At 32.8% G+C, this 24,348-nt stretch overlaps 2 protein-coding genes across 3 annotated transcripts in view; one reads left to right on the top strand and one right to left on the bottom strand.

The window, feature by feature from the left end:
• The window catches only part of LOC105217323 (uncharacterized), a 111,460-nt gene that overhangs the window by 54,948 nt on the left and 32,164 nt on the right, over positions 1–24,348 (top strand). The gene's annotated exons all lie outside the window — the stretch shown is intronic.
• LOC105217322 (juvenile hormone esterase) lies at positions 2,568–4,817 on the bottom strand. The gene is made up of 4 exons (XM_011192261.3): positions 3,791–4,817; positions 3,392–3,727; positions 2,911–3,043; positions 2,568–2,845 (listed from the first exon to the last, which is right to left on the bottom strand). Exons 1-4 carry the CDS (start codon positions 4,782–4,784, stop codon positions 2,623–2,625), a joined length of 1,686 nt encoding a protein of 561 aa, XP_011190563.1. The 5' UTR covers positions 4,785–4,817; the 3' UTR covers positions 2,568–2,622.

The raw sequence follows: 24,348 nt of genomic DNA, 5'->3' as shown, positions 1-24,348 counted from the left end.
AATACATACATATATCATAGATAAAGCGCAGATAACGAATAAACGGTGACTACTACCGCGAGTTTTTATCGCTTTCAATTACGATCATGTACATACATATATGAATGTATGTATGCCTGTATAAATGCCAGTTTTATGTGCACAATAATTGTGTTATTATTTCTTTATCGTTTTCTTAATGTGTAATGTCATGTCTTTGCTTTTCGAAATGATAACCACATTTCTATGAATGAAAGTTTATTCATTAAATACCCGTTATAATTTTAGCTGTTAGTAAATAAGACATTTTGAAACGCATGAAAAGTAAAATTGTTGCATTTGTAAAATGTACTGCAGTTTTGGCTCAGCGCACAGTGGGCCTTAAGCTGGAAAAAGTGGAAAAATATATTTTTTCTAAATCAAAATAAATAACTTTCCACAGGAGTTAATCGGAGTTGTCTTCTGTTTTAAGTTATATCACATCTCTTTTACTGAACATCTTTGTTATTGCTTTCTTATATACATTTTTTGAAAAGAGAACAGAGCTCAAAATAACAAGCGAGTATCAATTAAAGCGTGTTCCATTTCAAGGTTTTTAAAGAAAAAAAAACACAGAAAATTCAAATTTAATGGGGAATGTTGATTATCATTCGAACGCACATTCCTTGGTATTTATTTTTTAAAGAATATCGGCCCAAAACGTGAAATTATTTGCTCACCGTAGTATTCTCTCAATAAATCTATTGCTTGATGCGATGTGGGAAGTGTCTCCGTCTTCAAACATGGACCGATGCTTCCACCGATCCACAAACCACACCAAACCGTTGATTTTTCTCGATGAAATGACAGCTCTTGAATCTCTTCAGGTTGCTCTTCGTCCCAATTTCGGTAATTTTGCTTGTTTACATAACCATTCAGCCAGAAATGCGCTTCTGGGCGCTAAACAGAATTTGGCTGGAAAACGTCGACTCTTCTTGTAACTTTTCAAGAGCCCATAGAGCGAAGCGATATCGCCTGGGAGGGTCAAGCGGCTTCAGTTCTTGCACAATCTGCATTTTGAATGCTTTAAATTTAAGATCTCGACCAAGTCGTTTCATACGTCAGTTCGAGTTACTGCAAACGGCGCGATGGGGACTCTCCACGTTCTTCGTATACACTCTCAGATGTGGCGCTATATTTTCTGTGTGCTGAACATGATCTATTCGGTCGAATATTATCTAATAATGAATACGGCGTCACAAGATGAGCGATGGTCTTGCGCATAGTAAGCTCAGTAGTCCGATTATGTTGCACAATCTTTGTAGAACGTCAAATTTCGTTATAGAGTTGACAATTTGTAAACGATGTTTAGACGTAAGTCTTTACATGATGAAATGGCAAGAAAATACTGAACAAAAATAACGTGAGAGCTTGACACGACTCTCGCATGATCTGTCAAAAAATGGCTATTAAAAAAGCATCTATACTTTTATCACCCGTTAGAAGGCTACTATTGGCTGAAATATTTTTGAAAATGTAAAGCTTAAAGAAGTTAAAGCTTCACGAAAGCCTGATCGATTTTTATGAGTTGGTAGAGTGAAAATTAAATCTTTTGTTTGGTTTGGAAAGGGAGTTAATTTTATATCAACGATTTATAATACCAATAAATACAACAATATAATCAGAAATGCCAATTATTTACTTTACTCAAATGAAAGTTAAAACTCTGCACTCTTAAACAGTTATTTTTCTCACTTTTTCATATTACTTATTACAAAAATTTGCTTTAGAAGAATCAAGGTAAATAACTACCAGCCAAACTAAACCAAACAAGTTCAATCACAAGCTTTTTGGAACACACACAAGTGAAAGCTCTAAAGAGCACAGTACTTTCGCTCGCGAAAATCTACCTTTTATGCTCTTTTGCAGTGCATTGATTAAATGTATGAAGCGGTGCCTCTACTGCATGCTAATGCTCTCGCCAATTATTTTTTTTTTCATCTAAACAACTTACTAGACTACATACAAGTACATATGCTTGTAAAAACAAGTAATCTAAGTAAATAAATACGCAAGCATACTAGTTTTCCTGATTGACATACATCTGATCTCTATCCGCTTCAAATAGCTGTTTGGCTAGATGTACTAAATTTCCATTACCATGTCTCCACTTTTAATCAAGTAAATAGTTGCTCTTAAGCACCACAGCTACACTACTACCATTTCAAAAATTTGCTGCGTACAAGCATTAGTATTTGCCATCTACCGGGTTGTACATAGTAAACGGGTTTCCAACTTAGTGGTATAGAAAATGCGTATGCCACATTTATGGAACAAAATTAAATAAATAAAAAATAGAGTAAATTACAAATAAAAATAATTAAAGAGAAGTTTTTTGGACACCCTGTGAAATAGCTAAATTGATTTTTCCCTGCAATTTCTCTATTTGATCCTCGACAAATATCATAGAAATCGTGAAACTGTCTGCTCATGGAATCCATTCCAGTATTAATGTGTGCTGTAAACAGGGTCTTCAAAAAATATTGCAGGTTATCATCATCTTCGGGGTCTATAGCTAAAATGTGCTTTAAGTTAAGTTTACTTTACGATTTATAATTTTTTAATTAAAAACTCCAATAAATTAATTTATTCGCAATTACATTTTTACAAAAATAAAGTTAAAACCCCTGCAATGAGCGTCGCAAGAAAAACGGACAGTTGCAGTTGACTTGCGCCACTAGTTTCTTGCGCAAAAAGTTCATCCCACAAAGCGTAACGTTTAGGGTTAGGTGCTGAACCCACACGCATTATATCGTTATTGTAGAATGTTCGAATATCATCAGGATCTACTTTGGGCCAGTTAACTGTGATGCTCGGTGAAAAATATCTAAATAAAAGTCAAAAATTTAGAACCATTCTATAAATTAGCAACTATATGTATCTACTATTTACCCCCATGTGGCAAAAGTTTCGAATATATGCACCATGCGCTCTACCATAAATATATTACGCGATTGTATGGGAAACTGTGTACCGTACCATGTGCTTGGCATAATGTATTTCAAGTCATCAGCATGCACGACGCCTGTAAGAGAAATAGTAAGTTATGTTAACACAACCTGAGTTAAGATTTCCAGATATTAAGCTTATATAAAACTGTTTAAGAATTATAAAACAACTACCAATGGGGTCTTTCATTAGAAAAATCTCACTCTCTCCCTCTCCCACACATTTTTTTCTTACCACCAGTACTTGCCATTTTCTCTCTACTTATTATATGTATATGCTAGAGCATGTTTTATAACCCTCTCTCAGTTGCACCATTTGCATGTTTTTTTGTAGCGTGAGTCACTTTTTCTTAAAATCGGTTGAGAATTCGAAACTCTACTAAATGAAAATCTTAATGAGTATAAGCGTATATTTTTCCAATTACCATAGGCGTTCCCATTGTGATCAGGTCTTAAGCTCGGGTTGCTTACATAATCGAAGCGGTAGTAGAAAACATCCATATTTCTACTAGCCAACCGTACCAAATTATATACACCATGACCAATAATAGCGTCCGAGAAGATACGTCCAAACCAAATTAGATTGCGCTGAGTTATGTTTGTGCTATTTCCGATATAAAACTCCTTCAGTTTTTCACCACGCCACACAGTCTCATCACTATCAATGCCAGCCGACCAATTTTTATACAAGAAAAGTTCTGGCGCATAGCTTGCAAAGTTTTGACTGATATCGTTTAACAAACCGGTATTGTTTTCCTGATCTGAAAGTGAAGAAAATTGAGTTTCATTACATTTTTACACGCTAATTTTTACAAAGAACTTACGAAAAACATGAAAGTCTAACTCATCAAGGGTGATGCCTGTCATTAGTGGCACATTATTGGTTCTGTTATGACGGAACGTTTCCGTTGGATGTTCCAACAAGAATTTGCCATCGATCTCATAATTCCACTTCATATTGATGAAACCATAATGTTCCCACGTGGCACACACATCGATAATCTTCTGCCAGCTCACGGCGCGCAAACAATCTAATAGATCTTGTGCATTGTATTTCGGACAACCGACCTCTTCGGCCAATTTGCGTGTCCAATGTTGATTGTCGATTATGTATTCATTGGTAGCGCTGCCGCTCATAGCGATGGCACGATGAAAGAGATTCGCTGATAATGGTGATGCCATATGTAATGTCACCGCCATAGAGCCGGCGCTCATGCCAAATATGGTCACTCTGTTGGGATTACCGCCAAAGTTACGTATGTGCGCCTGTACCCATTGTAGCGCTAACACCTGATCCAGATAGCCAAAATTACCCGGTACTTCTGCGCTGCGTGTACTTAAGAAACCCAAAGCGCCCAAACGATAGTTGAAAGTAACCAAAATCACTTTAGCGTCGAGTAGATATTGCGGCCCCGCCTCATAAACACTGTGTCCGCTACCAATCTTATTCGAACCGCCATGTATATATACCAGCACCGGCCAACCACCCACAATTTCACTGCTGGTGTAGACATTGAGTTTCAAACAATCCTCACTCATTGCTACCGATGCGACGGGTTGTGGACAGAGTGCACTATCCTCGGTGGCGTCCAGTATATCGTTCCACGCCTCTACGGGCACGGGCGCTGCAAAGCGACGTTCACCAGTCGGTGCCTGTGCATATCGTATGCCACGATAGGCGAATATATCACGACCATTTAAAGTTTTCAAGACACTACCACGTATACTACCCAAATCAGTTTTGACCAGCGGTTCCCGTCCAGTGGACTGCTGCACCACTAACAAGAGCAGCAGTGTGACGCTGATAAACCTTAACATTTCGATGGTTGTACGTCGACTGTTAGCTGCAGACCTTTTGTACCGTATTCTAATACCTATTTCGTCATTTATGGCAATAATATTGTTTACTAGATTAGATTGCTTAACATTTATTGCTCTCCGCGTGTGTTGGCCTATCAGTATTAAGTGGATAAGATTGCAAATATTAATATTTTTATGAACACCTGGAGGCAAAATACTGAAAGTAATACAAAATATATATTTCTATAGAATAATCGATGATCATAAAAGATATGAGTTTATCGATAGTCGATAGTCTTGTAATCCATTTTATCTAAAGCAGATTCTACTAAACTCGCTAACAGTTACAGACTTTTTGACCCTATAAAAAATAACAGTAAGACGAAATGTTTGTGATTATACTGCCTTCCTTGCTTTATATAAAATAAATTTAGCTATAGTTCATTAGGTCCACTAAATTAGAGATCGTCTATTTCCTAATTTATATCGTTCAGTTAGATTCCGTTGGATATTCCTCAACTAATACAGGTCAGATTCATTTACTGCTCTTCATGTGAAATACTTTTCGACTTCTCTCTCTTTTTCACTGCCGATATATCCACCAACTTAATTTAGTATTATTTTTTATGAGATATTTTCTTCCAACGAAAAACAAATATTTTTATTCGTTCTCATTTATATTTCACACAGTGTATTAAACCTCTCAGGTGCCACATAAAGTCATTAGAACGAAACCAAAAAAAAAATATTTTATGATAGTCAGCAGTTTATGTCTATATACAGTATTATCAGTAGCAATATATAATATTAAGAATGAATCAGTTGTTTGACTTTATGTAATAACAACGTTTTAGTAAATCCCCTTGTTAATCTGAACCTTGAACTTTTATGTGAACAAATTTAGAGTTGATTCTATTTATAATTTCACTAAATCAGGGTCAAGATTATTTAAGTCGAGAAAATCTTTTATGTGTGTTTGAAAAACCTTGTGATTGAAACTTATTTCTTCCAAGGTCTAAAAATAACTCAAATATACTATCTTCAGCTTAAAATAATACATTAAAAAATACACCTTCAGAGAGAGACCTTAGTGATTGTGCGTTAAAATCTATTGAAGGTTTGTTGCATTACAAAATGATTAGCAGAAGTCTTAGATAGTCATTAGATAAATCCATGGGAATCCATGGGACATCCATCCATAATCTCCATAATCTGAGATTTCTGGCATACTAATTTCTATGTCTGCAGAGCCACATAAAATGTAATCAGCGACACACTTTTTTCCTAGTAAAACAAGTAAAATGCTCAAGGGTTACATTAGTATTGGCTGAACCGTTTATTATTAACATCGAAATTTGGTAAAGGTGAATGATATAGCTTAAAAACTAGAAATGATCCGGAGATATTAGCTTCTCAAACAAGTTATGGATTTATCAGCACAGTCTGGAGACTCACTTTAGTTTATCAGGCACCGAAATCAGTCAGCTTTTACCAAGTCACTTTACAAACAATTTTGAAATGATGAAAGCTCATAAAAATCTACTCAACTATCATATGAAAGCACGGTTCATAAATAATAATAAAATAAATTAGTTCTGCAATGAGAACTCCTAGATTACTTTAGCTAATTTTAGATATCCAATGCTTGGTATAAATGAAAGTTAAGTACTCAGAGCTTTCACAAGCACCCAAAGCTCTTTGGCGTGATGTTAAAGCTTCATTATACTTTCAATTGTTTACATATTTTTTTGTTAGTAAAAATAAAAAACTCGTCAGATTTCAATAATCAAATTATATATAGGTATATATTTTTTTTGGCGAGACCAACCGACACCGGCGTAATTTATAAAAAGGTGATGCAACTTAATTTCTATAAAATGTGTGAAATCAAATTTTTTACATGCACTTCAATAACTAGATAGTCTATTATTACATTTTTTGGATGTAACACAAGTTCACCATTCGAAATGCTAACAGCTTTCTAATTATGCAATAGATCGCATGCCGACTGCCGGCGCATAACTGCAACTTTGTTGCGAATGCTTAATTTTATGCGTTGCTTTCAACATACTCCAAATGTTTATACATATGTACATATGTAAGTATGAATGTATGAGTATGTGTGTTTATCTACATAGATCAGCTGTCTACGAAAATAAAAGCATTGAAAGCAATGAGCTTAATTAAAAGTGCCGTAAGTGGCGCTCAACTAATGAGTAATAAAAATGTGGCTAAACAGCATTATTCACACACTTGATCCACAGCACCGCGCCACTGTTGTTGTAATAAAAAGAAAGAAATGTTGTTGGAAAAATGCAAAATAATAATTAAATAAAATAATGGACTTGTGCGGACTACAGCAAATATGCGCTTGAACATGCGACTTTAGGCATTAAATTAATCGTGCGTGCTAAGCTAAGCTGCTTTGTAGCATTTTTGTCATTTGAAAAAGCTGCGGAAAAGGAGCCAACATGCCGTTAATCCCAGGTCAAAACTTTTGCTTTAATTATGTAAAATTTAATGTATGCCTTGGAAAAGTTTTAATTGTAAGGAAATTGTGCAATGACGTAAGATTATGAAGTCTTACTGGGTTGAAGACCCGTTGAAGTGATGAGGGAAATGATTTCAAAGATATTTTGTAGACATAGTTTTATTGCTTTTATCTTTAAATGTTAATTCAATTCGCCAGTTTATGTTATCACAAATCTAAGATATGTATAACTGTTACAATTCTACGTGACCTTTGGCAGGGGAATAAGAGATAATTTACGACATCTGTTGTGTGAACTATTTCACTTTATCAAGACCACGGGGTTGTTCAAAGATGAATCAATAGTGTGAGGGATCACAGTCCCGGTGGTGTCACAATGGGCCTCCCAAAGGTCAAGGTGCGTCGACTAACAGCCACTTAACCAACCTACCTAACGACATCTATACGTCGCAAAATGAATTTAAGGGGTTATATACAGTTAGAATTTTCAAAAAATCGATTTTTTTTATTTCATTTTCTTAATGTACATATATTTAAGAATACACACAGAAAATTTCATATCGTTCCGGTGAATATTTTCAAAGTTACAAGCAAATGAAAAATTTGAAAAGGCGTTTCAGAGTGCTTGGAAGTACAAGGAGGCCCAAACTTTAAACGCGTTTTTCTCAAAATGGTGTTTTCAAAGTCGGTGACCAACATTACTCGAAAACGGCTAGACCGATTAGTCTCAAATTTTAACACGACCTTCTTAAATATATTTTTTAGTAATTAATCGAAGATTTTTTCTCTGCGATAAATATATTTTTTTTTTATAAACAATTTAAGGCCGAAATTTCGGTGGTTTTATTTTGGTTATTCCTTCGATTAATTACTAGATTTAACATTATTTTAACGAAATCTGTTTGGTTTTTTAATTTCGGATGATCCAGATCCGAGATATAGTGTTCACCGCAAAACGTCTTTTATGAGAGGAGCTCCTGGATATCAGCTGTAGCTCTTTTTCAAATAAATATTTTTACTAGTACTAAGTTTTAAAATACAGTTAAAAGATACCATAATATGTGTATAAATTTTTGGATCAATAAATTCAAAAGTTTTCTCAGAAAAAATTCTGGAAAATTCCCTTTTTTCGGCCGTCTAACTGTATATAACCCCTTAAAGCCGAGTGAACACTCTTGAAAAATAATAATAATGAGTGAAGCGGTTTGGAGACCAACCGAGTACTATATCCACAGTAGTAGTACCAAACAGAAAGCTCGGTGAGCTTTCCATAAAGCTTTGATTATGTAAATGTGGAAAAACTATTTAATATAGAAATAGTATAAATCCTTACACCCACATATATAAGTATAGCGTTTGAACCATTATTTAAAAGTTATAGACCCGTATACAATTTCTTTAACCTATATTACACGGTTAAGAGTCAAAAACAGAACAACTCGAAAAGCTTAGGGTAAAGAACAGACTCCTGTGCCACAGGAGATTCCACTTGGACAGCTAAAGTCGACAGTGCTTTATAATACCTCGCTCAAAATGGATGTCCAAGACCCTTAAGTGACGACAAAGCGTTTTGAGCCTTTTACGAATTTGTTGCGGTTACTAATTTGTATTCGGAACAGTTCCACTGGTTCTCTGAAGTTCGCCCTGTCATGATGTTTAAGTCACTGACTAGCGAAAGCTGGACAATGTAGAAGAAAGTATATCGATGTTCAATCTTACCTTCTTCCATGCAACTTTGATAGTTTACGTCCGACGGGATATTTATCCTCACGGCATGTAGCCACATCGGGTACCACAAATAAAGTAATTTTGTTGTGAATTTATAGCAGGCATTACATAAAATAATGGAAGTTAGGAAAACTACATTTTTTTCGGTCGAAAAGTTTTTTTTTGATGCTGGCTTACTTAAAATTACTTTAGATAGCGCTGTGGAGTATTGTTTTCATGATTTTCCGTCGATAGAAAATTAGAATTCCGGAAAATAACTTTTAATCAGTTTTTTTTTAAGAAAATGCTTCTTTTACATAAAATTTTCAGCTTTTTTCTAGTATTCTTAAAGCCTATTTCTTATGCAAGCAAACCATTTAAATATAAGCATTGACATAAACAGCCACTTCAAACTTTTGACAGCGTCACTAATGTTAATTAGCAGCAATTTGACAGCGAGCAGCTGTTCTTGTCTGTGCGGTGTCAAGTTGCTAAATTTATACAAGCACTCACTAAATGATTGTGTAAAGTGTAAGCGTCAAACAAACACTATGTCCAGCCAAAATGTGAAGTTGACAGTTGGCCGTTAGTTTTTGGGCTGTTGAAAGACGAGGCATTGAGAAATCACTTCTGACATATGTCAAATGTACAAATATATCTGTTGGGTTAATTCAAGTTCAGTTGTCTAAAATGTCGGCAAATTTGTTGTTTTGCAATGCTGACGAAAGCGACAAATTATTTGAGTGAAAAATATTAAGAAACTTATTACGACAAGTATTTTTCCAAAAGTTGCACACATGTATAAAACATAATTTCTCAACTACTGCCAACAACAATTTAATAATATCAGTAATTTGCTTTTGTGTCTTTTTGTTTTGTTTTTTTAATTTATTTTCTGAAGCCTCTTTGTACACCCGTCTTTGTGGGAGAAAGTGGGTGATGACTACACATCTTCTTCGTAGAAGTGCGCAAATTTATTCATTTCTTTATTTTTAACTTCAAGTGTAATTGAATACTACTCAGCATTCACTTTGTAACTCTTGCAGTGGCAACATAAATATTTGACTTATAGTTAAGCCCGCAAGCGCATACATTACTACTGCGCTCGAGTGTTTACTTTAGTACTTTCAGTCAACGCTTTGTTTTATGACTTTTTACGGTCTATTTATCATTTATACAAATATTTAGTGTATGGAGTTGGGTATGAAATAGAGAATGTCGAGATACTTATACGGGACGGTAGGTGAGTTGAGTTTCAGCGAAGGAGTGTGGAAACCTACATGTGAATGGTAGTTGACGTTTATGAGAGGCCTTTCATTATAGCTATATAATCATAGTCTTTAATGGCCGCTTTTAAAGAAATTTTATTTATTTAAGCAAAGGATTAATTTTTGGCTTCCAACGATACATTTCCAAGAATATTGATACAATATATGCGACTATAAGATCAACAAGATCCGATTATGAAAATTCTTTTTTTGCGGATTTTCCAGTACATGTAGACTCAATTTTGACAAGCACATTTTTATCGGATATATAAATTAGGAGTCAATAAATAAGTCTTGTAAACTTGTGATGCTGTATGACTTATCCTGCGTTTGCTATCGTTTGAATGATATATGAGGCGTGATAATTGAGGGTTAATTTCTTTAAAAATCATTCATGTTTTTATCTTGGAATAGCTTTATGAATAGTGATTCTTTAGTAAGATCAATCAGCCATAATATTTATGAGTTGTACTATATAGGACTAGATCGTTCAAAAGAACAGATCTTGTTAGAATTAGTAAAGTAATTTTGGTATTTGTAGAGATGTTCCTTTTCAGATTAGAGCTCTAACTATCTGGTTTATCTCAATCAGTTATTATAGAGAAACATAATATTCATTTCGTCTTTATAATTATCTTCGTTATTTGGATCTTCTACCATTTTTCATCGTGGAACTTACGGAGTTTTTTTTAAGGAACTATTTGTTGTTTCGAGTTTACTACTGTAGGTATAGGTCCATATGACTAACACTTTATTTTGTTTTCATTCTAATAATAACTTGTATTTAAAGTCTGGCATATATTTATTTCTCACAATCAATCAGGTGAATGATATTCGCTTTGAATAAAGACCTGAAATTTTCGAATTTTGAAATTATAAATGTTTTCAAATTTTCAAAGTTTTTGAAAAGAAAGTTATGAAATAAATTCAAGAATAAAAATATTTTTTGTAATATTACTAAGTACAGAAACAAAATAAAATTCTTTAAATTCAAAAATAAACTATAATTTTGATTGAAAATTATGAAAAAAAAAATCAAAAGCATATATGTATTTTTTGAACTTTTTAAAAATTTTAGAATTATTTAAATAACAAATCTATTTTTTTTTTTTAAATAAAAAAATAAAATATATATTTTCGAATAATTTTAAATGAATTTTGATTATCATAAAATAGTCTTTCATAAAAATTTGCTTTAATTGTTTATTTATAAGAATTTATAAATAAAAAATTAAGTTAAAATATTAAAAAAAAAATTATTATTTTGAATTTTTTGAAATTTCCTTTCTTCAAAATTATTATTTTTTTTTCTTATTGCGATTTGATGTCAATATCTGCCTAACTGACCTTTAAGTAGATGCGTATTTATAAAAAAAAAATATTTTTAATATAAAGCTTTTTCTCTCCACTAATAAGAAATGAATTTTCATCACGTTTTCGCTAATGAAATTAGCGCCCAGCTGAATGACAGATGTCACAAACTTATCGCTCCAACAAATAGGCATTTTAACGGGCTTTCGAACATACGTATGTGTGAGTTATCCACTACACACTAAAGTTGATCACAAATATATTGCATTCACAGCAATTCGCTAATTTGCTCAAACGGGTGTAAAAAATCTATTTAAAAATACAACAAAATTTACATAAAATATTTTAAGCGTCAATGACATACAAACAAACATATTTACATATACGCATACATATAAATATATAATATATATATATATATATATATATATATATATATATGTGTATGTACATATATTTAGCGGCATATGGTATCATAATAATGAGTGTATTAAAAAAAAAATAAAAATTTCAAACCATATTTTCCTTCACACACTTAGCACTAGTCTAACCATAAATAGTGCAAATAATGCATAGCATTCCCATGAGCTCATTAAAATTTTCACAACGCAAAATTTCGTTTCTATAATTTGGTTTGTTTGTGTGTATACAAATTGTAGTTTTTTTTTTTGCAGTTTTAAACAAATCCAGTTTTTTTTCGTTGCATAAATTGTGACAAAAATTAACTTGTTTAGCTCGATGCGCGTTCGTTTATTGGCGCATGTGATTTTATGTCAGTGAAGCCAATTAAATTTAAGTGATCCTTTTTGTTGTTTTGTGTTTTTATATTAACTTCCTCTGTATTTTGGAATACAAAAACAAGTTTTATGGTTATATTTAATAGACTGGAATATATTTGAAAGTAAAGACAACACTTTGCGCATCTTTATACAGCAGCTGGTTTTATTGCTATAGCAATAAAATTGTAAATTTATGGTGCAAAATTTAATTTTGAATCAGCTGTCTACTTTGTGCGAAAATTTGGCGGGATTAGAGTGATTAAAAATATATATTTTTTTAAATTGATGCGATTAAGTAATTTGAAGTTTTAATACTAAATATCATACTAGATAATACTAAAATACTATACTCTACTATACTAAAATATCAAAAATATATTAAAAGCAATTTAATAATAAAAAAATTATTAATACCATTGAATTATAAAAATATTTTTTTAATTTGAAAATTTAAAAAAAATTTAATTTAAAAATAAATAAAACTAAAATTAAAAAGAAAGAAAATTTAAATAAAAAACAATTAACAAAAAATTTAAAAAAATAATAATACTTTTTTTAAAATGGCTATTTAAAATATATTTTTTTTAGTTCGGACTTAAAAAGCTATAGATTTATCGGAAGGCTTAACGTTAATTTGTTCCAAATTTTATTTGTGAGTTTTTCCTTGTATATTATTGGTTATTAACAAACATTTTTTTGGGATTCATATCTTGTCCCTCCCCTTCTTCGGATTTGTCCAAGTTCTCTTGAGTACTTATGTTTTTTGGTGTCAATTGTGTTTTTCTGCGTAATTTTAGTCCTCCGTAATAGACCCTCACACGAAATAAATTTTATTTTAACTCAGAGGGTTATATCAAGTATCTAAAAGGCGTTATTTAAAATCTCACATTAATAATTTTGCATAAAAGGGTCAAACCAGTAAGCCAGTAGAGACTTCAAACAGATTCAACTCTTCATTACAGCTAATTCCAAATTTTTTGAAGTACAATCGAGAATAGGTTATCAAAAGGTGATCCAAAAAACATAGGCGAATACAACTCATGGTCTATATATTTAAATTTTTTAAAATAACATACATAATAATACAAATTTCTCAAAGGCTCCTGTAAACCTAATGATATATTAGGTTAGGTTGGTCTGGTAGGCCTGCAGGCCACGCATAGACCAGTTATAGTCCTTATCGAGACCAGATGAAGTGCCTTCTCATGAGTCATGCCTGCGCGTGAATTTTAAGAGATTATGAGGCCCACTGACGATATCTCCTCCAACTTCTCGTATTGTGGGACCCCTAAATATCTGAAGCGTTGTCTCGCCAACGCAGGACAAATGCAAAAGAGGTGCTCCAGTGTTCCCTTGGTGCCCAGCTCTTGACACTTCCTGCATTCCTCCCGATCTGACCACCCCATCTTATGCACGTGGCATGTGCCACTACTAGGCTGTGACCTTTCTATTGAGTGCCAGTAGGAACCTTGTATATTTCCGATCTACCGCTTTGCACATGACCTTTGCGGTTTTACAACTCGGTATATCCCTCTAGGCCGCTTGGATTTTTCCTATCATGCACCTCTCTATGTCTATGCATTGTACAGACAGCGCATAGGTTTACCGATGTCAATGTCACTCATATATTAATCTGTACTAATTTTAAAACCTATAACCTCAAAAAGTGTTTCTTAATTGCCGAACACCAGTCGTTATCGATTCACAATTACACTGAATGTTGAGTTTGAGTGTTAATTCTCTTGTTGAAACATGTAAAGGTACCAGCAACAACTAAATTATCTAGTTCAATGTATAAGAGAGAGAAGTGGTATAACCGCTTGTTACTTTATATATATATATGATTATGCCAGTCTAAGCGATTTATACCAAATATTTGTTCGATTCGCCACTCTCCAACTTCTTTTGAGTCAAAGACTTATACCATAAATGTCGTATCAATTCCATAAAGCACTTCTGACGAGCTAAGATGACTGCAAATATTATTTTGTTTAAATTAATTTTGTGAGCTTTGTTTTTTCCACATTTAAACCGTTTTTCTGTCACTTCGGGTTAGTGGCGCAAACAAATTCACAGTTTACCGTTCGCCTTAACTGTATTATTGTTTTTTTGCTATACTCTTGGCACGACAATTAACCGCATAATTGCGACAAGTAACAGTGACGCCTGATATTTTAATTTTTTTTTTTCATAAAACTGAAGTGCCACAAATACACTTTGAGTGAATGCTGCGCGGTGTAAGGTTACTGGAGGTGAACGATTGACCTTATGACACCCACGCTGAGCCGCAAACACACGCAGCTATTAAATTTCTATTGTTTTAAAAAAGGCTAAATAAATAAATGCTCGTGTCTCCACACATATAATATGTGCGTGTGTCTGTGTATTTAGCGCATTTAACTGTCACATTTGTAAGTGGCATAAATTTATGTCAGCGCCACAATTCCGGCATGAAATTAAAACGGCATTATAAAGGTCACATGGAGATCAGCCGCAGCTACAAGTGCTTCTGTGAGTCATTCAAAAGTGTGTAAATACACACACTTATGTATGCAACATTGAACCAGTGAAATGTCTATAAATTCTATCTATTTCTACAATTTTGAAATAAAAATTCAATTTATGCAAACACTTTAAGCTTTTAGCCAGCTGCCCGTTGTTGCTGTTATAAAACTAAAATGGCTCTGATACATTTGCATACACATTGTTAGTGCCATACAAATATTTACAGTTGAAACCTGTTTGCGATTAAGTCATTTTTCTCACTTTCATACGCAAATTCCATATGCGAATTTATTTTTTGTTGTTTGTTTCTGTTTTTGTAATTCAATGAATCATGTTTCGCTGGCGAATCAATTTGTTGCTAGTCATCTGGCCTGTCTGCGCATCATTTTATAAAATTTCCTTTTTTATAACTTTTAATGCGATGAGTAATTCACTCAATTGTGTGTGTGTTTATGTGGGTGAGAGATTTATTGAGTTACTGTTAGTGGCCATTTGTGGAAATGACGGAAGAGAGTTATGTAGTTTATGGGTATTTTTTCAATATTAGAGGCATGACTACAGTGAATGATTCGGATGAAAACAGCCTTGGATTATCAATGATGCTCAGACGGTAGTCTCTTTGGAGCTCAAAACTTGAACATCAGAAGAAAACATAAAAATCCCCCTTTTCAGCATATTTCACTCTGCCATTTACCGATCTTGTCTGCAAAGTGAAATTAGTTTACTCAGTTTGACCTTATGCCTTTGCAATTAATTCTCGAGATAAGAATTCCCGCAATAGCCTTTTCGCACAGACGATTTAATTGAGCAATTAAAATTTTAATTGTGAAACCAGTTTGCGCCCTTCGCTCTACCGGCTACTCGATAATCATTAGCTGTTATACATTTTTGTTTTTGCTTTTTATAAGAAGTGGATTAGTTTGATCAGCTGATTGCTATTTCATTATTTATATCCAGCGGCGACATCTATCGTCGAGCAGCATGAACGAAAACTCGACTTGATTAAAATTCTATTAAAAATTAATATAGAAAAATGAGCTTCTTATTTTTTATGGTAAATCGATCTATATAAGCGCATTAATCGAGCAAAGACCGTTAATTGAACAATTAGCTAATGCGCGAAAAAGCTATACGTTTTACTCAATTTGTTTCGAGAGAATATATTTATTTTTCTGGTAACTTTATTTTATCAACAAAAAAACTACAAAGATAGCTATGAGTCAACCGTTTAATTATTAATATCTAAGAATTCTTTTTGGGCTCGAGTATAAAAATAATCCCCTCTTGAGGAATGAATGGCGCGTTATTGTGGACTGGGCTATAACCGCGTAAGCTGTGTCTACGCCAGTCAAGAAGAGGAGAAGAATTATTTTTGGGCTCCTCTTAGAATATACTGAACAAAAACTAAATTCTTTAGATTTTGGATGTCATATTGCTTGCCACTTTGACATTTGTTAAAGAACTCTGAGAGCTTTATGTTCTCCATTGCGCTAAAGCTTTATCGTCCTCAGTGCTAAAAGTTCTCTGAGTAGGTATAGAATCAAATAAAGAAAGCAAAATAGTTGGAACATTAATTTTTAATAAATTCCATAAATAGGTTATAGACGAATATACTGATATAATAATGTTTCAAGCATCTCCATGATTCCTTAAAGGAACCTCTTAAGGCAACACATTCAAAATCAATATTTATAATTTATTCGTTGAACTTTAACTCTTATAAATCTCGTTGACAGATTCAGTATCAGATTTACTCATATCTAAATCTTAAAACAGCAACATATGAAGCTGCGTAACTTTAAAAATCATCCATAGAGTCATCACCTTTTTTGTCAATTTTTTCTGACACAAAATTGTGTAATCGTGATTCATATGGAGATGTGGGAATATTGTCAATCAATCAAATTACCGTTGACAGTTTTTGTCGGTTGGCAACAGCGCGCAGAAAAATGTTAAATTTTTAATTATGAGTGCTCTAACAGTCAATGAGAATTTGAGAAGATTACTCAATGAAGTGTAAATGCCATGCTAGTTAAATTTGTCAGACGTTGATGATCAATCAATTAGTGTCACCTAAAAATTACGTGGTAATTATGCATATTAGATTTCGGACTAAATGAAGAAGAAATGCAGTATTCTCTTGAATATATAATTGGAGATTTATTGTATTTATAAAAAACTGTTACGAATATCGTAGTAAGTTCTTTTGAACTAAGAAGCAGGGAAACTTAGAGAAATTCGAAATTGTTTGAATGTAAAACTTTTTCAACATATATACTTCCTCAATACTTCGTGTAAGAAATCAATGCAAATAAGAAGTTCTCTCTCGGAAAAAAAATTATTTAATTTATGGATCTCTAGTATTTGTCTTCCTTTTATGTATGTATGTGGTGTAAAATATTGAAAGGAGTAAATTAATGATGACAGTCTTGAGATATTTGAAGGACAAATTTGTTAAAGATTTGCAATTTCTTCCGTAGTTTGCGTAGGATAATACTGATCAATGATGGAGATGAATTGAATCTCTAAAATTATAGCTTCCACCTGTCGATTTCCATAGATGTGGAAAGTATTCACAACATCAAAACGACTAGATAGCATATGTATTTTAATGTTCTTTAAAGTTGACAGCCTCCCTAATAACAATTTCATAAAAGTTATTTTTTCAGGCTTATGATAAAGAGAACTTTACTGAGGCCAATATATAATCTTTAATTTCGAAAGTCCAAAGTTACTTCTATTCAAAAAGCACTAATTGCTCCATCTCCACCACTCTAGAAGAGAAATTATCATAATTTGTACTTCATGGACCATTAAATTTGTGGTGCTAAAGAAAGCTTTCTTACATTTCTTGTCCACATTAAGTTGAACAATTAAAAACAATTTGAGTTTTCTTTCATCATTATTACAACAAAATACTTCCATACAAACATATATATATATTTAACATAACAATATTTATGCTGGTATACCTCTAGGTGTTGACAATGTCATTAGCAAAATTGTTATGGAAAGTGTCTTCAGTGGTCAGTGGCAAATAATTGCTCTAGCGATTTTCCCTTTTTTGTACCACAACAAACAACAACACATCGCTTTTACCAACAGCAATTGTAATAAATTACAATTTGGTCAGAGCAGAAGACAAAATAAAAGACATAGTACAAAGGTATACGGGTAAATGAGGGTGGTTCGGTTCTTCTAATTAATTTTTTTTCTAGTCTCACAACTTAATCGACACTAGATATGTTAAAGGTTTCTTATAAGAATCTTTATACCGATAAGAGACGCTTCAGCGATATATTAAAGGGGTCAAAGGTTAGATCATTTAAGGAAGATTCAAAAAGTAAACCTTTTTCTCAACTTATAATTCAGTCAAATATTTTTTGTGGCTGTTATCTAGAGTAGTATCAATTAAGATACTGAGTTCTAGAAAATCATATTAAAATGTATATTCTTACATTTAAGAAACACCCTAATGTATATATTTTTTATTAAATAAAATACTGGTACATGGAAGCTACACAAGGACCGTCAGCTACAAAACAAGATGACACTTACTCGTGGTACTTATTGTATATATGTACAAATGTACATAATTGCCCACACAGGGTATTTTTTTGTTTTGCCAAACACGCTTTTCGACAGCTACAATCGCTAAGCGTCACCAAAAATAATAAGGCTACAAAACAAGTGTCATGGCCACAAGCAATTGTAAAACACAATAGCAACAGTAATAAATACCGTGGAATAAAAATAAACTTTGTTGCCGCTGCACACCCTGTGAGAATTTGTATGGGTAGGAAAAATAACTGTGAATTTAAATGTAATATAGTTAAAGAGTACTTCGGTTCAGAAATAAAATGTTTCTTATTTGATACTAACTACTGGCTTTTAATTTAATGTTTTCTCCCTTAGAATATAAAAAATCAGCAAAATATATTCATATAAGCTCAGAAACATGGGCTTTCCAAAAATTTTATATTTTGCGATCCCGGTTGCTGGAATCCAGAATCACGCCTAGAATCCTTGGTCTTCTTACCCACTGTTGATCCGTTTACAAGTCATTTCATTTTCATTTTCTGGTGACTTCGCAATCATCTAGAGAACAATCTATAGCATCGATTTGGATCGCTCTGTCGAGGAACGAGTAATAATCTTGTTATATACTTCTATGAAGCTTTAATGAACATTACCAAGGATTCCAACAGGGTTTTGTTTTGCCATATTTGTATCTGCAGCGTGGTTCGCACGTCTTCAATACCGTTTATTGCATACTCTAAGACGATTGTGTACTTATGGTAGTTAATGACTGTTGTGTCAGTTATATACCTACATATCTAAGTACTGCATAAATATATATGTATATGTATTACAAAAACAAAATTGCTTAAGAAGAAGTTTAAGAGATGATGTAGTGATTTCCTTGAAGACGATTGATGATTTGTGTTTTGTTTCGCGCTTGTCGTTGATGGGTCTATGATCTATGAAGTTTTGACTTATTGTCAACAAGTAATCAATCAAAGTGTTTAGCAACTGTTATTTGTAACGCTATTTTTATTAAGTTCAGGCCATTAGGCACGCGTATGAGGGATTTGCGATGTTATGTATGTATTTCAAGAGGTTTTAAATTTTTTTCATAATATTTATAACTTATTTTTTATTAAATAAAATATTTTGATTTTATTTACAATTGATAGAAATCCTAAAAATATTTAATTTTTTTTCGAAAAAAAAATTTCATGAGACATATATTCTGTGAAAAATATAGGGATATAAGACATTTACTATACAATTATTTTATTAATTTTATTAAATTAAATAGTTTTTAACTACCCATATATATATTTCTTGCTCAAAAATTATCTGAAAAACTTATTGTACATACATTGCTTAACATTAATTTGTCATCTCCATGGTGCTGTGCCCAAAAATGGTAGCAAAAATACGAAAAAAAAAAATTAAACACCAAATTTGTCAATGAGCATGCCATTTATGGTGAGACGTCACTGGTTTTTTATAACTTTTCTATTTTTGTTTACTGCTCTTTGTTGGCACATGGTGCCGTAAATTTCCTATAAAACTGGTTTATGTGATTCTTTGTGTCCTAAGGCAGCCGAATTTTTAACTATTGAAAACACATATAAATACATTTTAATGATGAAAAGTGAAAGTAAAATCTTCAGCAAGTGAAACCTTAAATAACCCAAAGCGTGGCAATGATTACAGGGACACATAAAATAGTAATTAACGTAATGTTTTCAACATTCATATTTTTAAGGTCATTAACTTTCAATTTGTACAAGTTTAACATTTATCTGCGTATGTCTGTTAGGCATAAAAATGTCATTAGGTAAATGCTTTACTACATAAGTTATATTGAATATTTGTAATATTATAAAAAAATGTGTAAAAATAAAAAAGTATGGTAACTCTGTTCTATACTTGTATTTATATACATTTTAATATAATAATTATTTTATAAGGTTTACATTTTTGTTTGGTTTTAAGTGTCATAGAAACCAATTTTATCGGTTTAACAATCAGAAACAAACTAGGACATCTTAGAGCAACTGATTCGAATACTGGTTTGCTTATATTCGAAAAGACAAAAGTCCAATCAGATTCTGTGTCAATAAAGAAAATCGGACTTGGTTTGCCATTCTGACATACAACAAAACTGTCTTGGATTTCACAACAGCCAGGATTTAAAAATAGTTTTAAATTCACGAAAATTGTATGCTTTTGAACATGATTCACAAATTTTAGTGTGGCAATGCTGACAGCAGGAATATACGATTCTAATTGGAATGTGTACTGATAGAACTGATAATGAAGTATACTTTGCGGCGTTCTAAACGGAATAAGATGATTTGCTTCAATAGGCGTGTTTTATTTGACCACCACAAGCTAATAGCTAAATCATGGACAAATAAAACGCATTTAGCTTATTTCATATCTTCGCTTAAAAATGAATTGTGTTGGCAATGCGGGCCCGAACTCTCAGCTGAAATGTAATTTATTTGAAAAAAAAAGTTGAATTTATAAATCAAATTTCCTTTTGTTTACCGCTTTTGTATAATATTCTGAGCTTTTAAGGAATCTACAATCATTATTAGATCCGGGATGGTCTAACTAAATATGGATAAAGTTCGATAGAATTTAAAATTTTGGTTTGTTTACATTTTTATCTGTCAAAATGGGGTTTCTCGCTATTGCCAACTACATTTTTTTTGGAAAAACCCCAACTATTGTGAATGAAAAAAAACGATGAACTGGCAATGCCTCTAGTTCAATATACAAGCTATGATAGCTTATGACAAGCCAACATAATTATGTTGGCTAAGTCTTCCATACAAAATAAGCTAATAGCTTAATTTGCTGGTCAAATAAAACACGCCTAATATTACTAGGTTGTCCACTTTAAAATAGCAACTCATTATAAGTTTTGATATTAGGAAATATTATGAGAAAATCATGACAGTTTTGTGCCTGTTTTCCTTTCGTTATTTTGCATATTTGTGCTTCCAAATTGTATCTCTTATTTACCCGTAATAGAATTCATCATCGTTATTGTACTTTTAAGAAATTTTTAATTTCTTGGAAAATTGCTGTAATGAAATAATTATTTGAATAGAGTTGCCAAATATATTTTGTGAAGCGCACAGCAGTTATAAGACATTTTAACAGATGATAAGTGTTTAGAAGATAGTGAAATAGTTTTATATATTATACATAACTAGTGGCCGGGCCACGCATCGCAGTGGATAATGTATATGTATGTTAAATTTTCTTCTAGTTAACTATTTGATAAAGTGAAATTATTTAGGGAGTAACTAAATATTTGAAAATATAGACAACATTTTGTAGCAATTGCTGTACCTTGAGTTAATCTTGTCAACATTTAAAGCTGTTGCTGCCAAAGTATAGGGATTACTAAATTAATAAATTTTGTATTTGGTTGCAGTTCTATTCCACCGTTTCGTTAATGATATTTGTGCTGGGCATCAATTTGAAGTTGTATTATGCGTTATTCTCATTATCAAAAGTACATAAGGTTGTCAAAATAATATGCATCCAATATGGATCAAAGTGGTCAAAGCGATAGTAGGAAGTGTAACCTATTTTGTAGTGAAGCATTTCCTTGCTATCTTGAGAAGACTACAACTTTCACTACTTTCCAAGTTTTAGTGGTTTGTGATAAATAAACCAAAACTCTCCCTTTGGTTTTCTCTCGCCAATTTACCAAACAATTAACCACATATGCCCTTCCGTACCTAGATCATGTGTTCCGAGTTTTATAGCTTTTGCCATATCACTTTTTGTTTAACTACTATTTTTTAGCCGTTGCAGAAGTCCGATTTTGGCCATCAAGATTACCAACCTTCTCATTGTATCAAGGTTTAAGTGTAGTTATATTAGGTTATCCAGATCAAATTTTTGTTTAACCAATTGTTTGACCGCACAGACAGATGTTGAGCTGTGACCACGTCTACTTACCTAAACATTTGTAAATCATAATGCCCTTCCGTGCTGTGAATATCTGTTGCAAAAGTCTTATTTTTATACTCTCGCAACAAAAGTTGCTAAGAGAGTATTATAGTTTTGTTCACATAACGGTTGTCTGTAAGTCATAAAACTAAACGAGTTAGATATAGGGTTATGTATATCAAAATGATCAGGATGACGAGACGAGTTGAAATCCGGATGTCTGTCCGTCCGTCAGTCCGTGCAAGCGATAACTTGAGTAAAAATTGAGATATCTTAATGAAACTTGGAACACATGTTCCTTAGGACCATGAGAGGGTTGCTTTCGAAAATGAGCAAAATCGGTCCACTGCTACGCCCACAAAATGGCGAAAACCAAAAACACATAAAGTGTCATAACTAAGCCATAAAAAAAGTTATAACATTAAAATATGGAATAAAGGATCGCACTATTTGGATGTAATTTTTTTGGGGAGGTGGGCGGGGCCCCGCCCCCAAATCGGTTATTTGTATATATCTCACAAACCAATGAAGCTATATAAACCAAACTTTCTGCAGTCGATTCTCTTACGTACCCCACCACACACCATGAAAATAGTTGAAATCGGATATTAACCACGCCCACCTCCCATACAAAGGTTAGGTTGAAAATTACTAAAAGTGGGTTAACTCACTAACGAAAAACGTCAGGAACACTCAATTTCACATAAGAAATGGCAGATGGAAGCTGCACTCAGATTTTTTTACAAAATGGAAAATGGGCGTGGCGTCGCCCACTTATGGGTCAAAAACCATATCTCAGGAACTACTCGACCGATTTCAATGAAACTTGGTTTGTAATAGTTTCCTTACATCCCAATGATATGTTGTGAAAATAGGCCAAATCGCTTCACAACCATGCCTACTTTCTATATACCAGAACTTTGAAGACGATCTGAATCGTTAACTTTACAATATATAAAGTAAGCACTAGTGAAGATATCGATGCAGAACTTTGCACAAATACTACGTTTATAGTGTGGCAGCCCCATTCTAAAAATCACCGAAATCGGACCATAGGTTGTCAAGACCCCATTTATCGAACATGAGGACCTCGGTGCTTCAAACCTAATTTATGGTTTCCAACTTTCAATGGACTTTATACAATATATATGACGAATATGTGGGTCAAATTGTGTATTATATAATATAAATAAAGTTAAATACATAAATAAATTGCGAGAGTATAAAATGTTCGGTTACACCCGAACTAAGCCCTTCCTTACTTGTTTTTATGTTAATAGTATATGGAATTTTTTAACAGATAACACATTTTATTACTCAAACATGATATTTTAATTTTTTGGTATGCACCTATTAAATTAAATAATGGACAGATTTTTATTAGTATTTTAATACACAAATTTCAGAAAAAATATTATTAACTAAATGAACAACATAAAAACTATAACACTTACATAATTGAATAAAAAATAGCGCCGATTCGTTACACTTTTCCACTTCATGCACAATCTGCTTTAAACTCGTGAAAACAAAAGCGAATTGCTAAATGCAACTTTTTGGCAATTATTTTCAAATTTCAAATGTATTTTAACAATGCAATCAATTTGCTATGGCTGCAAAGATTATATATATATACTATATAGTACTTTTTATATGGTATGTGTAAATATGTATGTATATGTGCAATCATCAAAGTGTCGGTCAAGAGTCAATGCCAACGGGCAGGCAATGCCAATGGATTTTGTAGCGATTTTCAGCGAATAATTTCGGAACTATTTATTTTTCCAATTCATTAGCACATATGTATGCGCAACAAACACACATTTATAGTGTTTACAAATGTATGTATGGCGTCTGCAACATTGTAGCGTGTGTGCGCCTGCTCGCAGCTAAAAGATCTTGTTAAATAATAATTATCGCTATTTTGACTTTGCCGATTTTCGCCAGCGGCAGCAGCCGTCTGTATGCCTAAGTAGGCGTTTTCCATTTAGCCACTAGCGTAGAAAGTTAATGAGCCGGCAATGACTATTTGG

This window comes from Zeugodacus cucurbitae, chromosome 3, assembly GCF_028554725.1.
Source record: "Zeugodacus cucurbitae isolate PBARC_wt_2022May chromosome 3, idZeuCucr1.2, whole genome shotgun sequence".
NCBI lineage: Eukaryota > Metazoa > Arthropoda > Insecta > Diptera > Tephritidae > Zeugodacus > Zeugodacus cucurbitae.
This window is presented reverse-complemented; position numbering and strand designations above follow the sequence as displayed.